This window comes from Nicotiana tabacum, chromosome 7 (assembly GCF_000715075.1).
Source record: "Nicotiana tabacum cultivar K326 chromosome 7, ASM71507v2, whole genome shotgun sequence".
In the NCBI taxonomy this organism is placed as follows: Eukaryota; Viridiplantae; Streptophyta; class Magnoliopsida; order Solanales; family Solanaceae; genus Nicotiana; species Nicotiana tabacum.
This window is the reverse complement of record NC_134086.1, coordinates 170,759,432-170,774,281: the sequence shown is the minus strand read 5'-3', so window position 1 is coordinate 170,774,281 and position 14,850 is coordinate 170,759,432. Positions and strand designations below refer to the sequence as shown.

At 37.5% G+C, this 14,850-nt stretch overlaps 2 protein-coding genes across 4 annotated transcripts; both read left to right on the top strand.

Annotated features, from left to right (window-relative positions):
- Nucleotides 1–731: 731 nt before the first annotated feature.
- Nucleotides 732–8,393, top strand: LOC107813744 (CDPK-related kinase 5-like). Its single transcript, XM_075218107.1, has 11 exons — nucleotides 732–1,503; nucleotides 3,228–3,358; nucleotides 3,631–3,672; nucleotides 3,782–3,890; nucleotides 3,998–4,076; nucleotides 4,188–4,484; nucleotides 4,561–4,673; nucleotides 7,099–7,206; nucleotides 7,298–7,360; nucleotides 7,449–7,616; nucleotides 7,753–8,393. The coding sequence occupies exons 1-11, from the start codon at nucleotides 982–984 to the stop codon at nucleotides 7,891–7,893; spliced, it is 1,773 nt and encodes a 590-aa protein (XP_075074208.1). The 5' UTR covers nucleotides 732–981; the 3' UTR covers nucleotides 7,894–8,393.
- Nucleotides 8,394–8,934: 541 nt separating this feature from the next.
- On the top strand, nucleotides 8,935–13,868 carry LOC107813565 (pentatricopeptide repeat-containing protein At5g39710). 3 transcript variants are annotated; one of them, XM_016638975.2, is made up of 4 exons: nucleotides 8,935–12,167; nucleotides 12,358–12,477; nucleotides 12,998–13,053; nucleotides 13,484–13,868. In XM_016638975.2, exon 1 carries the CDS (start codon nucleotides 9,570–9,572, stop codon nucleotides 11,871–11,873), a length of 2,304 nt encoding a protein of 767 aa, XP_016494461.1. In that variant the 5' UTR covers nucleotides 8,935–9,569; the 3' UTR covers nucleotides 11,874–12,167; nucleotides 12,358–12,477; nucleotides 12,998–13,053; nucleotides 13,484–13,868. The 3 variants fall into 3 exon arrangements, with proteins under 3 accessions (XP_016494461.1, XP_016494361.1, XP_016494395.1); XM_016638875.2 differs by lacking the exon at nucleotides 12,998–13,053; XM_016638909.2 differs by having other exon boundaries at nucleotides 12,358–13,053.
- Nucleotides 13,869–14,850: the final 982 nt, after the last annotated feature.

The following is a 14,850-nucleotide window of genomic DNA, read 5'->3' as shown; positions in this document are numbered from 1 at the left end:
CAATCCTAAACTATTTTCAAAATATATTCAAACTCTAGTCATAAATCACAGGAAAAATTTGACTATATATCATACTAATAGAAAAAGGCACACATACATTCAAATGTGGTGTGAAAAGTAGAAATTTTGGCGAGAAAATCAAAGAAACCCAGTAGCCTTTAGCTCCTCTACAGTAGGCTCTAATTTACCCTAAAGCAAGATGATCTAAAACTTAGCAGACCTCAATGGAGAATCCAATTTACTCCCAAAATCAAGCTCAAGCGCTCACAATTGTCTCAGCGTTGATGGAAGTGAAGTGGTGAGAAACCCTAGGGTTTCTATGTGTTATTGACCAAATGAAACTGATGGTCGATTATGGAAATGGGTTAAATTTGAGGGGTTAATTGTGAAGGCGGGTCGAATATTTTAACAAAGTATCCAAATTATTTCCATCGTATATAGCCACATCGACAAATATTTCAATGTCTACAACGCGTGTATTCACAATATAAAGATTTAATATGTTACATGAGTAATAACATCCGAAAAATTAAATGTAGGTATAATTAAAATCACATATAATTAGGTACATGCTCATTAAAAATGATCAAAGTTCATAGGGGTCTTCTAACTATTCTGCCTTTACACAATGGAGTGGACGATTCGGAGAATTCCACAAGACTTGACCACAGGAGAGTGGAGCCAATTAGGGCATAGTTAATTTGGGGAGTAAATTCTCACGTGGATGACGCGTGGCTTTCGACATAAAAGTACTACTCCAATGCAGCTCCTCCTTCAGTCCCCCTCCATCCATTATAACGGAGCTGCCCATCCTCCATCCATCCATTACACACATATAACATACATAGTGTTTTCTTCCCTCAGGAAATCTCAATCTTCTAACCACCATTGTCTAAATCTCTACTCCTTTTTTTTTCACACCATTGTTCTCGATTCTTGAATTTTACTATGTTTTCCCTCTAAGATTCTGTTCCAATAACCATGGGTGCTTGTACCTCAAAGCCTCCTAATAAACCCAATCCTTTTGCCCCAAAAGATTCCCTCGAAATCCTTCCACCACCGGAAACTCCAAACCCACAGAAGGACAACAATGAAGTAAAAAAGTCACCTTTTTTCCCTTTTTACTCACCTAGCCCCGCTCGTTATTTTCTATCCAAGAAATCTCCTGCCCGTCAGTCTTCTGGTTCTAAGAGTGGTAATTCTACTCCGGCGAGGTTATTTAAACGCCCTTTTCCTCCTCCTTCTCCGGCAAAACACATAAAGGCTTTGCTTTTAAGGCGGCACGGTAGTGTGAAGCCTAATGCTGCTGCTATTCCTGAAGGAGAGGAAACTGAAGGTGCTAACTTGGATAAAAGTTTTGGGTTTTCTAAGCAGTTTAAGAGTAAATATGAGGTTGGAGATGAAGTGGGTAGAGGCCATTTTGGGTATACTTGTTCTGCTATTGCTAAGAAAGGTGAACTTAAGGGTCAACAAGTTGCTGTTAAGGTCATTCCAAAAGCCAAGGTTACTCCTTTCTCTCTTTCTTGTTCCTTATGATTATACTGCATTGATTTATATGTATGTGTTTTGAATAATTTACATGTCTGATCCTTGAAGTCTATGTTGAGAAAAGTTGGTTCTTTTAGGAATTTATTTCCTTTGATTAAAATTGTTTTGGGTTTAAGTTTTGTTCTATCTCTTTCTCTGCCTCTCTTCTTTGTGGGGGTGGGATGAGCAGATCATCCTCTTGCTCCCTTAATTCTCCCACCGCCGACATGTATTTTATTTCTTTAGTTTATTCTCCCTATCTTGTGAATTTGGTTTTTTTTTTTAACTTAAAACTGTTGTGATTCAAAATCAAATTTCAAGATTCTCAAGTTACTTTTTTTTTAAAAAGATAAAAATTCAAAATCCCTTTTTTTTGTGTGTGGGCATAAGCACTCCCTTTCTAGGAAATTGCTAGTAAGTGCTGTGTTAGTCTTGGCTTTTAGTAGTAGCTTTTGTTAAAAATTCCAATTGAAGTTTATGGGGGTCCATAAAATGTTTGAAAAGAGTATAGTGGCTTACACTATTAAATATTGAGGAGTTGGTGGGTTTTGAGCATTATAGAATTGTGCAATCTCTTGTCCATTTCCTTTGATGAAAACATAAATCAATTAGCAAACTTGCGTAGTATAGTGTCCCGGTCTGACTCCTAAAGATTTTTACTTTTTGGTTCACAAAATCACCTATGCAAGTTAAACTATTCATATCTTTCTCAGAACTTCAAGGGCTGACTTTCCTATGTGACTGATGCTAGTCACTGCTTTAAAAACTGATGAACATTGTAATTATCAACCAAAAAAAGGAACATTGCATATGATTATCTTTTTGCTCCAAGAACTTCTCTTTAAAAGGTGCCAGTATCATCACTAGGAAAAAGATATCCCTGTGATTACGCTAGAGCGTGACATACCAAATCAAAGGTAATCACTTCATGAATCCCGCATGGTTTAGACAGGCCTACAGTAAGTGACAAAATTTCAAGCAAGCTGTACATTTACATAGTGACTAACAAACTTTAATCTGATACTTTTCGCCATATCATTGAGGAGGCTGCAACTGGTATCTTATATTCCGTTGGTGTTAGAAACTTAACATCGACTCCTGCAGCCAATTTTCTTGTCACTTTGAGGTGATGCCATGACTCACTCTGTTTTATGAAATCTTGTTCAATCACAGGGTGTTGCGTGTAAGGAAATAGTGTACAAATTGATCATATATAGTGTATTAATCTTTTAAGGGAAAAATACCTTGTCTTAGACCAAATGAGAGATTCAATCACACTGTTATGCTTCATTCTGTTTATATCAATAACTATAAGAAAGGTAGACTAGTAAACAGAAAGAATGTATAAATTCATGAGAATAACTATTTGGGTGCTTAAAGAGCTTCTATAATTGACTACTTTGAGGGAAAAAAGAAAAGGTTTCGGTAGTAGATAGGTTTAGTGAAATTTTTCTGCATGATCTCATAAGACCATATCATGTTTTGTAGCTTACAGATGGAGTTACATTGTTGCTAACGGTTACTTATGACCCGTTATAATTGTAAAACTAAAATGAATTCACTTTTGGGGGGTTTAAGTTTTGTCAGATGCAATTTATGTTACCATATTCAAAAAAAAGTTGTCAGATGCAATTCTTCACTGTATATCTTACCCTCTTGACAGCAGACTATCAATTTACTCCAACTTTGTTGCCTTTCAGATGACAACAGCTATTTCCATCGAGGATGTCAGAAGGGAAGTTAAAATTTTGCGTGCCTTGACAGGACATAACAATCTCATACAATTCTATGATGCATTTGAAGATCAGGACAATGTCTATGTAGTGATGGAGTAAGAATCTTAACCACTCGTTAGTGAGATCTAATCTATTTTTCTGTAAGGTTTTTCCTGTTTGTGTTAGTGATGCTTCTGGTCAGGGGATAATTCATGTAAGCTCAACATGGAGGAAGTTGTGTGGTGTTAAGCCACAACTTAGCTACTCAGAGAAAGTGCATGACTCTAAACTTTTATAGCATCAGGCTTAGAAGAATTTGTTTTGAATCCCTAGCATGGTCTTTTAAGGATATGAAAGCTAAGTGAACTTTATAAAAATTTCTGTTCAGGTTATGCCAAGGAGGAGAGCTCCTTGATAGAATACTTGCAAGGTATGTCTTTGGTTAATTTATGGAATTTGACTTCTAATCTATGGATTTGTCTTTTCTAAGTTAACTTTTTGGGTATAGTATTTTATTTCCTTCTCATATCTTTTGGTAGAGGTGGGAAGTATTCAGAAGAGGATGCAAAGGCCGTTATGGTACAGATATTGAATGTTGTTGCATTCTGTCATCTCCAGGGTGTTGTGCACCGTGATCTTAAACCTGAGGTAAACACATTCCTCAAACTGGCCTTGCAAATTAGAACTCTAGTTATACTTTTTTTTAATCTTCACTAGTTACAAATGTATCTCATTTTTTCCATGTCCTCTTTCAGAATTTTTTGTTTTCATCGAAGGACGAATCTTCCCAGTTAAAAGCTATAGATTTTGGCTTATCAGATTTTGTGAGACCAGGTTAGTCTTCATCATGCATATTTGCATGATTTCTATATATTTGTCTTCTCTATACCAATCAAAGAGATATTTGCCTTCTCCATTAAATGCTTTAAATATGATGTAATGCAGATGAAAAGCTTAATGACATTGTTGGAAGTGCATATTACGTAGCACCAGAAGTTCTTCAGAGATCATATGGTACAGAGGCTGATGTGTGGAGTATAGGTGTGATAGCATATATTCTTCTGTGTGGTAGTCGTCCATTTTGGGCTCGCACAGAGTCTGGAATCTTCAGGGCTGTTTTAAAGGCTGATCCAACTTATGATGAAGCACCTTGGCCTACACTAACTTCGGAGGCTAAAGATTTTGTCAAGCGACTATTGAATAAAGATCCTAGGAAAAGAATGAGTGCTGCTCAAGCGTTATGTGTGTGTTTTCTCCTGTGAAATTTTTTGGCATTCTCTTTCTTTAAATAGCCTCTTCTAATCACCCCCTTGTGCAGGTCATCCTTGGATGCGGAATCACAGTGGTGCAAAACTACCACTTGATGTTCTTATATTTCGACTCATGAAAGCATATATGCGATCATCCTCTTTGCGTAAGGCTGCTTTAAGGGTGTGTATATTATTTAGCTGGAACAATTAATAGTACCTGATATATCTGTCTCTGCCCTTGATAGCTTATCTATTTATTTTTTCCTATCTTTTGGTTTTAGGTTTTGAAATGGTTTATAAGAGTTTTATTCTCAAAAACAAATAGTTTATAAGGTTTTTAAGCCACCTTTCCTTTTTGTCTTTAAATAAAGTTTCTGCGATTACTTTCTTTGGTAAGTTTTTTGATAAGGTAATCATTAATAGAGGAGCATTGACACTTTCTTTGATAAGTGATAAGGTATTCAACTATAGTGGACAAAAAGCAGTAAGCTAGTGCGTCAAAACATTGTTACAAGTTGTGCAGCTCCTCTATCATATCTAACAAGGAATCAGTATCCTGTACAAAGACCAGTTTGCACCAAAAAGCTAGCAGAGAGAAAGCTCTAAACTTAAGGATAAGTAGTTCTGTTGCTGCTTTAAACAAGTCTGTTTTTCCTTTCTGCCCAGAGAGTACACCAAATAGCTTGGGGTATAGTATTCCAAATTTTGAGGGATTTTTTGTGGGCACCATCTCTGTTCCAGCAAGTAAGGAACTCTTGAGAGGAGAGTGGGATAGTCCAACTCATGCCAAGAATAGCGAAAATAAACTCCACAATTGAGAAGTGACCTTGCAGTGAAGAAAATGCTTCTTCAAGATGGTCTTCACAGAGACATCTACTACAGAGTTTGAAAGCCTCTTTGCTGAAGGTTGTTTTGAGTGCAGCAGGCCTCCCTAGCCACTAACCAAGAGAAGCAGGAGACTTTCAGGGGAGTGTTGTTAAAACCAGATTTGATTCAAGGCAGGATTTTGTAGCAAGATTTCACTGAAAAAAGACGCTTTGGGTGTCCTCTAAGGGTTCGGTGAACCTTCTACCCCAATCCGTGCAGTTATGCAGTGTAGGATACTGGATAAGTCTCACCAATTACTTCTGAAAAAGAAAGATATGTCTCACCCATTATCAAGGATATGTGAGAAAAAGCTTATATTGCCAAAGGTATTAATCATCGGAATGGACAAGTTGCTTTGATTTTGGGGCAGTGCGCAATTCCATTTTTTCATAATTTTTTTTTAGTTCCAGGGATGTTTTACTATAAGATCTTTACTGTTAGGTACTTCCTTGATTCTGAATTACATAGATTGTAACTGGATAGTGATAGTCATGGGATCTGTGAAGCTCCTTCCCGTTATCACAAATAAGATACTTACCCAAGGAGAGAGGTCCAGGAATCAACGAATAACCGAAGAGGAAATAACATGATAATTCTTCTGCATTCACGAAGCTATATAGTTCTTAGGCCTCGGACGCAGCTGTTGTCCTAATTCATCTTGAAAGTGATGACAATAAAGTCTTACTAGGATAAAATAAACTAGTCTGGTGAATATATCAGCTTAGAATATATCTGCTAAGCTGAGGGTCTATCCGAAACAGCCTCTCTACTTTCCCAAGGTAGGGGTAAGGTCTGTGTACACATTACTCTCCCCAGACCCCACTTGTGGGATTCAACTGGGTTGTTGTTGTTGGTGGTGGTGGTGAATATATCTGCTAAATCCCTTTTAGGCTGTGAAATTATCTTGATAGATTATTATTCTACGATGGGAAAAGAGATTGAGGCTAAACTAACTTGTTTTACTTTAAGATCTTTACTGTTAGCTACTTCCTTGAGTCCGAATTACATAGATTGTGACAGGATAGTCATGGGATCTATGAAGCACCTGGCCATTATCACTAATAAGATACTTATCCAAGGAGAGAGGTCGAGGAATAAACGAATAACCAAAGAGGATATAACATGATAATTCTTCTGCATTCATGAAGCTGTACAATTTGTCAGTAGTTCTTGGGTCTCGGACACAGCCGTTGCGCTAATTCATCTTGAACGTGACGACACTAAAATCTTTCTAGGATAAAATAAAGAAGTCTGATGAACATATCTGCTAAATCCCTTTTAGCCTGTGAAATTATCTTGATAGATTATTATTCCACGATGGGAAAAGAGATCGAGGCTAAAGTTACTTGTTCCTATTGGTTTTGTTTCTTCACTCTTGAGCTCTTAGTCTCGATAAGTTCACTTGGACAACTTTCAGGATGCATATTGCTCTTACATGGTTTAGTTTAGATGTTCCGACAAGAAAAGCAAATGATATTATGCTTCTTTCTCATATTGTGGGTTCATATAGCTCTATGTTGTACTCTATTTACCAGAATTCTGAAAGGTGAAAAAGGGGGGAACTCTTTAATTTAATCCCTAGGTATTCAGGGTGAAGTTAACCTGATTAATGCTGAATTTTTCTAAATTCTATTGATTTATGTAAATTAATATGGTGATTCTGCCTCTTTTATCAGCTCTGATGCTCATAGTCTTGGTACATTTGACTCGGTAAATTGATAATATTTTTGCCTTTGCAGGCAATGTCGAAAACTTTGACAGCAGATGAACTGTTCTACCTGAAGGAGCAATTTGCATTGCTGGAGCCAGACAAAAATGGCAGCATAAAACTAGAAAATATAAGATCAGTTAGTATCTCAACTCTCTCATCTTCAGCTCTTCCACGTTTTTTGCTAAAGCCTGAAGGTCTTATCTCCTTACTCTTTTCGTGCCATGTAGGCGCTGATGAAATATGGAACAGATGCTATGAAGGAGTCGCGCATTCCGGATTTTCTTGCCTCGGTACTGACATAACTGTCACTTGTGTGTTTCCCTGCTTCTTCTATGCTTGGAGCTTATGAATAACTGTTTTTTATGTCATATTTGACAGCTAAATGCACTTCAATATAGAAAGATGGATTTTGAAGAATTCTGCGCAGCTGCCTCAAGTGTTCATCAGTTGGAGGCACTTGAGCGCTGGGAACAACATGCTAGGTGTGCATATGAAATTTTTGAGAAGGATGGCAATAGGGCTATTATGATAGAAGAACTTGCATCTGTAAGTTTCCTTACAAATGCCATGTTCTGCTCTCGCATTTGCATTGTATATGATGACTTTTTGAGTGTACTGAGTACTTACTGTATGTATCATGACATGTTTACTGCCTGAAATTGTGATAAAATCTCGCTTTCAGGAACTTGGACTGGGTCCTTCAGTACCAGTTCATGCCGTTCTACATGACTGGATAAGGCATACAGATGGAAAGCTCAGTTTTCTTGGATTTGTGAAATTGTTGCATGGTCCTTCCACTCGAGGACTTGCAAAGGCGCAGTAATATGTGAAACATGCTTTGGAGAATGTTGGATGTACCGTGTCTAGACAGTGTGGCTGAGATAAACCTTCAAGCGTTTCAACATTTCAGTTATCTGCCACCTTGCACTGAAGCGTCAAAGAGGCCTGCCCTGAATTGGACTGTCTGGAGTATCTTTGATTCACGGGTTCCACTTTTATAGCACGTATTGATAGCTTTTGTTTCCATACCCTATAGTGTAAAGATTTCTGATGGTGTGTGGATTGCTGATTGGATTTGCAGTTGTGTGCTACTAAGGGGAATGATCCTAGTTGCAACTCCTGCCAACTGGGATTAACAAGATGTAGTTACTTCTAGATATGCCACTTAAATTGGGAATGTGGTACTCAGTATAGAAAACATAGGACCTTAGTTGATTCAATGCTGGAATTGGATGATTTAGTTGGTGTATTCTCTATTTGTTGTCCAATTTGAGTCCAGGCTAAAGTTGCCTGGCTGTTAAATTGTACCCTTTTCCCTAGCCAGATAAGGTGCTTCTGTTTCTGGTGCTTAATTATAGAACTCCATAAACTAAGGCTGTTAATTATCTCAATATCCGAACTGAAAATTGTAGCAACCCTATCTATTTTAACATCCAACCAAGTATTAAAAGGTCTGTTTAATACTAATGGACTTTGTCAAAAAATACATTCCAAAATCAAAGGGAAGTTAATGGACATGGATTTTGCCAGTTAATTTCTGGCTTGAACGTGATGCAAACCTATCACTAACGTACTTCATACTGTATTTGAAAGTATATGTTTATTCCTATTTACTACTTAAAGGGTCAAAGTTTTGAGAATGCTCTGCTTATAACATAAGACGTGACGAAACAGAAAACATATGAGTACTAGAAAATGAAATACTTCAACCGTTAACCTAAGTTTGAAGATAACATGTCCTTCAATTTTGCATGTTGACAAACTCTATTTAAACGAAGCAGATGTTGGTGATTCAAAAGAATATTGTGATGGAAACTCTGAAAATAATTGCTTGTACTAAAACAATAGGTGATCAGGCAGAACATAGCCCTTGATGGGAAGGTGTGGAGGGTGAGCATTAGGGTTGATAATTAGTAGGTAGTTGAGCGTTTCTTTACTCCTTTCTGGTTGTAAGGCTAGCCGGTTAGTGTCTTGTTTTAGTATGCTAAGTGGTACATGTGTTCGTACTTTTTTTCCCGCTCCGATTTCCAAGTACCTTGCCATTATACTGATTATTGATATTGTTTTTTCCATTTATTTTTCTGATTCTTAGCTCGCTGGTACTATCTTTCTGACGCATGTTGTTGTTACTGTTCTATTGTCTCATTTCATCTTCTTGTGCTGATGATATATCAAAATAGTCTTTCCACTCTCAAGGTAGAGATAAGGTTTGCATACACACTACCTTCTCCGGATCTCATGCGTGGCATTATATTCTGTTGTTCTTGCCCTTGGTTCTTTCTAAAATTCCAAATGAACTTTCAGAGGGTAATTGCCGGGTCTATTGAAGTCCTATGTTCCATATAACAAACTTGTTACTATTTTCTTTTTTCGGATGTCAGCGGGGGACCCTCCTAAAAAAGTGGAGTATATGATTCTGTAATGTAATCGCTATTTCTTCTACTTGTAACTGGTCCATGTTACAAGTTACAACAGTCGCCGTTGCTCCACTTTTCCGACATGCTTCTTGTTAAACCCTACCGGAGGGCCCTCCATAGCTCAGCTCGGCAGGTCCAACCCAAAACCCTAGACTCACCATTCCCTTCTTCCTCCGATATCATTTTTGTGAACAGGGCAGTTTCTATCCTCAAAGGCCACGACCCAATTCCCTTAAACTCCTTATCTTCTCAATTCACACCTCAATATGCTTCTTCCCTACTTTCCCAATCCCAGTTTGATAAACCCCTTGTTCTAAGATTCATCAACTGGGCACGTCATCGCCAATTCTTCAACCTTCAGTGCAAGTGCATTTCCATTCATATCCTCACTCGTTTCAAGCTCTACAAGACCGCCCAATCTCTCGCCGAGGACGTCGCTGTGAAATCTGCCGATGACAAGGGTGAATTTGTCTTTTTATGTCTCAAGGACACTTACCATTCTTGCAAGTCTAGCTCTGCTGTGTTTGACTTGATGGTAAAATCTTACTCTCATTTGAAAATGATTGATAAAGCCATGAATGTCTTCGAATTAGCTAAGTCTAATGGGTTTATGCTTACTGTTTTGTCCTATAATTCTATTCTTGATGCGTTGATCAGGGTCTCACGTAATGGGTCTTTTGAATTAGCTCAAAAGTTTTATGATGATATGGTTAATTCTGGGGTTTCGCCCAATGTTTATACTTACAATATTATGATCCGGGGGCTTTGTGTAAAAGGGGATTTGAATAAGGGTTTGGCTTTTTTCAAAGAAATGGAAAAATGTGGCTGCTTGCCTAGTGTTGTAACATATAACACAATAATCGGTGCTTACTGTAAAATAGGTAAGGTTGATGAGGCAGTTGAACTTTTGAAACTAATGCAAGTTAGGAACTTGGAACCAAGTGTGGTCACGTATAATGCTATTATTAATGGGTTATGCAGAGAAGGAAGGATGAAAGAGACGAGTGAGGTTTTGAAAGATATGAGGGGAAAGGGATTAGTTCCTGATGAAGTGACGTATAACACTCTGGTAAATGGCTATTGCAGAGAGGGTAATTTTCATCAAGCACTTGTTTTGCACTCGGAAATGTTAAGGAATGGGTTGTCTCCAGATGTTGTGACCTATACTTCTTTGATCAACAGCATGTGCAAGACTGGGAATTTGCATCGCGCGATGGAATTCTTTGATCAATTACGTGCTAGGGGATTATATCCTAACGAGAGAACTTACACGACATTAATTGTTGGCTTCTCTCAGCAGGGTTTTATGAATGAGGCTTATAAACTTTTGAATGAAATGATTTCAAGTGGCTTTTCCCCTTCAATTGTGACTTACAATGCTTTAGTTAACGGGCATTGTGCATTGGGCAGGATGGAAGATGCTTTAAGTGTAATTCAAGAGATGGAACGGAGAGGGGTGGTCCCAGATGTTGTAACTTATAGTACAATGATATCTGGGTTTTGTAGAAACCACAATTTGGAAAGGGCATTCTGTGCTAAGCAGCAGATGGTTGAGAAAGGGGTTTCACCTGATGTTATTACTTATTCATCCCTAATTCAAGGTCTTTGCGAGCAGCAAAGCTTGACTGAAGCTCGTGAGCTTTTCCAGGAGATGCTGAGAGTGGGTATTCAACCTGATAAGTTTACATATACTACACTTATTGGTGCATACTGTTTAAAAGGGGATATTAAAGGCGCTCTTAACCTGCATAATGAAATGATAAACAAGGGTTTCTTTCCTGATGTCGTCACTTACAGTGTCCTAATCAACGGGCTCAACAAACAAGCTCGCACTAGAGAAGCAAAAAGGCTTCTGTTCAAGTTGTTGTATGAGCAATCCGTTCCTAATAGTGTCACATATGATATGCTGATTGAAAGTTGCAATGATCTTGATTTTAAGAGTGCAACAGATCTTATTAAAGGATTCTGCATGAAAGGTTTGTTAGATGAAGCGGACAGAGTTTTTGAGTTGATGCTGCAAAAAGACAAGAAGCCGAGTGAAGCGGCTTACAATCTGCTTATACATGGTCATTCTAGGGGTGGGAATTTACATAGAGCCTTGCATCTTTATAGAGAAATGGTAAGTTTTGGGTTTGTTCCTCATACAGTTAGTCTTATTGTGCTGATGAAAGAACTATTTAAAGAAGGGATGAGTGAAGAATTACATCAAGTAATTCAAAGCACATTGGGGTCCTGTAAACTTGCTGATGGTGAGCTAGCAAAAGGTATTGTTGATGTAAACTACAAGGAAGGGAACATGGATGCAGTATTCAATGTACTTACTGATATGGCCAAGGATGGCCTTTTTCCGAATAGTGGGAAAACTGCTTTTTCTCACATGCCATGATAAAGTATTTATCATCTGGAATGATCACACTACTTTTGTCATGTGCATGTTAGAGTGCATCAAGCAGCAGAAAACTGGGCTGCAACATGTTGCTTTCCACTCCTCTATGTTTCTCATACCATTGTGAACATAGGAAAACAGTTGGAAAACTTCTTTTCAGAAAACAGTTGCTAGAAATCCTCTGAAATAGAGTTGTTGGGAAGCTGTCACCTTATTCAGTCAAGCAACTTTCTCGTTCGATATGGTTAATTTCCTGATTTGCTTGTAATTCAACAGTTTCCCACAAGCTGGAAGGTCAGATATTCAACTCCTATTTTTGGATTTAACATGTACCTCAATTTTATAAGTTTTCTGCACATGAAATTCTGCATAAGACTTTTGAACTTCTTGAGAGAGTTCAATTACATTTAACCTTAGATTCTCGCATTTGGAGATGTCAGTTTATGGTTATCAACTGCAAATTATTTTGGTTTTTTCTCTTCAGAAATGGCACCATCTATCAAGGCATGCGGAGAATATGGAACACCATCCTTGCTTGCATATGGTGGGCAGATTGGAAAGAGAAATTGAGATGTTATGAATACAAAGCCAACTAATTTAGAAGGTAAACTTTAACTGTATAGTTTTGCGTTTCTTTAGGGGTGTAAACAACAACTTGTAAATGGGGCAGATATGTTGGGATTCATGAACCCCACTCGTGGGATTACAGTTGTTGTTTCATGGAATTTCCTCCATTGATAGAAGGGAGGTTTTTGGCTTTTGGGGTCATCTTGTACTATTTAAAGATTAAAGCTCCTCCTTAGTGCTGAACTGCTGATTGTTTTATTAAGAACACCTTCCCTTTCAAAAAACATGACACTATCATATTAATCATTCCCTCCCAGCATCTATGTCATGTATCTCATGTAAACATTGCCTTTTGTATTGGCTGATTAACTGAGCCCATGCCAACTAGATATACCATACTCTCATGTCTTTCTGTAATATATCTGCTCTACGTTAATTGTTGGTCCATATATCAAAAATGTGTTGGCAAAAAGCTGAACACCCTTTTTTTTTTAAAGTAAAGGCTGAACGATGTTTCAAATCCCTTTAAGCAATAAGTAGGGGTTTATTTGGAACAGGTGAATCAAAAATAAGAAAGAGACGAGTTCTGTTTGAGAAAGTGTGCAAATTTCAGGTATGACATCGTCTTTTGCTAATATGTTTAGTTCTCTTACTAAAATTATACTTAGACAAAGACGTGACCGTAGGACCAATTTCTTATGCTTAACCAATTAAATTTAGACAATGATATGACTGTAGAGGAAAGAGCATTTTTTTATGATTAACCAATCCTAAGCTGTTATTGTTTAACTCTTCTTTGCTAGTACCTTTTTTCATGGTTTTGGTATGGTTAACATAGATACTTTAATCAGATGAGTACTTTGCGGATGCTTGTAATACACTCTCTTTAGCTACCTGCATTGACGGGTTTTTTCATTTGCATCATTCTGATAAGATGATAGTTGCAGTCTTTGTGATAATGCCTAATGCTATCAGCATCCTTTGAATTTCCGAGGGGCATATATTGTGAAGTTGTTTGCTAAGCCAGTGCATGTTGCTTGTAGATGATGTTCCTAAAATTGGTGGTCAATGCAAGTTAGCGAAAGCTGAGCATTTTAGTACAAGCTATAATAGTCCTCAGTTTGCCTTGTGGCTACGGGGTTGCGGCAAGCATGTCACAGCTAGTTGCTTCATGGAGTGCAAAATTGGCATTGACATAATCTCTCCTCATGCATTTGGAAGTGAAAGCATGCTGCCTTTAACAAGAATCCATGTTTAACTGTATCGATGATGTTTCCTTGGTTAGATGCTGGACCTCTCAATATTCGTTCAAAATTGCCCCTGGCTTTTATGTTGGTCCACTCCAACATTAGCAGTTTGTTCCCAGAGCAACTCTGGTGCTATATATTCTTCATATTTCTTACATCAATTTTAAGCAGCTGAACGGCACCCCCGTGTTTTGGAAAGTCTGGTTATGCATGCTTAGTAGTGTTTTATTTGATTTACCAAAATCCTGTCCACTGGACTTTTTTTTTTTTTTTTAATTCACCTCTGTTTTAATCGGTTGTCTTCTACTTCCCAGGACGACATAATTGGTATTTCCAACACATTGGTACATAAAACTGATGATCTTTCCAATTGGTGTCTCGTCTTCAGTTGAACGTACAATTCTCCCCTCAGTACCCCCAACCCTTTTCAATAAGAAAAAGAATAAAACTTCCCTGTTATGAATGAACTTGTGTAAAAAGGTATAGCGTACTTGTTTGAATGGCTCATTTAAGCACAGTATCCAGCAATCTCTAACAAGCGATACCCCTGCTTTCTTGCCTTACTAAACTTGTGCTGACCGCCGGGAAATTTTTAATTGCTGCTAGATGGATTTTATTTGTTTTAACAGTTGATTAAAATGTTGGTAAATCTTGGTGATTTTAATCCTACTTGGCTGATGCTAGGCAAGTATAAACGCCCCTTATTTCTGCAAACGGGCTTTCACTAAAAAAAATCTTTTAATCTTCGAAAACTAAAGGGAAGAGGGCCAAATATACCCCTCTACCTTCAAATATTGTCTACATATAACCTTTGTTATACTATTCGGCCAAATTTACCCCTATCATTAGCAAACATTTAAAAATTACCACTTAATCTGTTAAGTAATCCAAAATCTCCCAAATTCTTTTTATTTAAATCACTTGTTGTTTTTCTTGCTCCACTATTTACAGAAATTACTATTAATGTGAATGCTAAAGTTACTAGACTATACAAATTATTCAGGAATATTTTTAATTACCCAGGCACCCACTTCTCTTCTGGTAATAATGGGTTTGAAATTGGTTTAAAATTATATTTAGTTTTCAACCATATACATACCGTAGAATCAGTGGGTCTATTTATTGTGTATTATATTGCCTAGTTAGTATAGAGTTCAATCGAC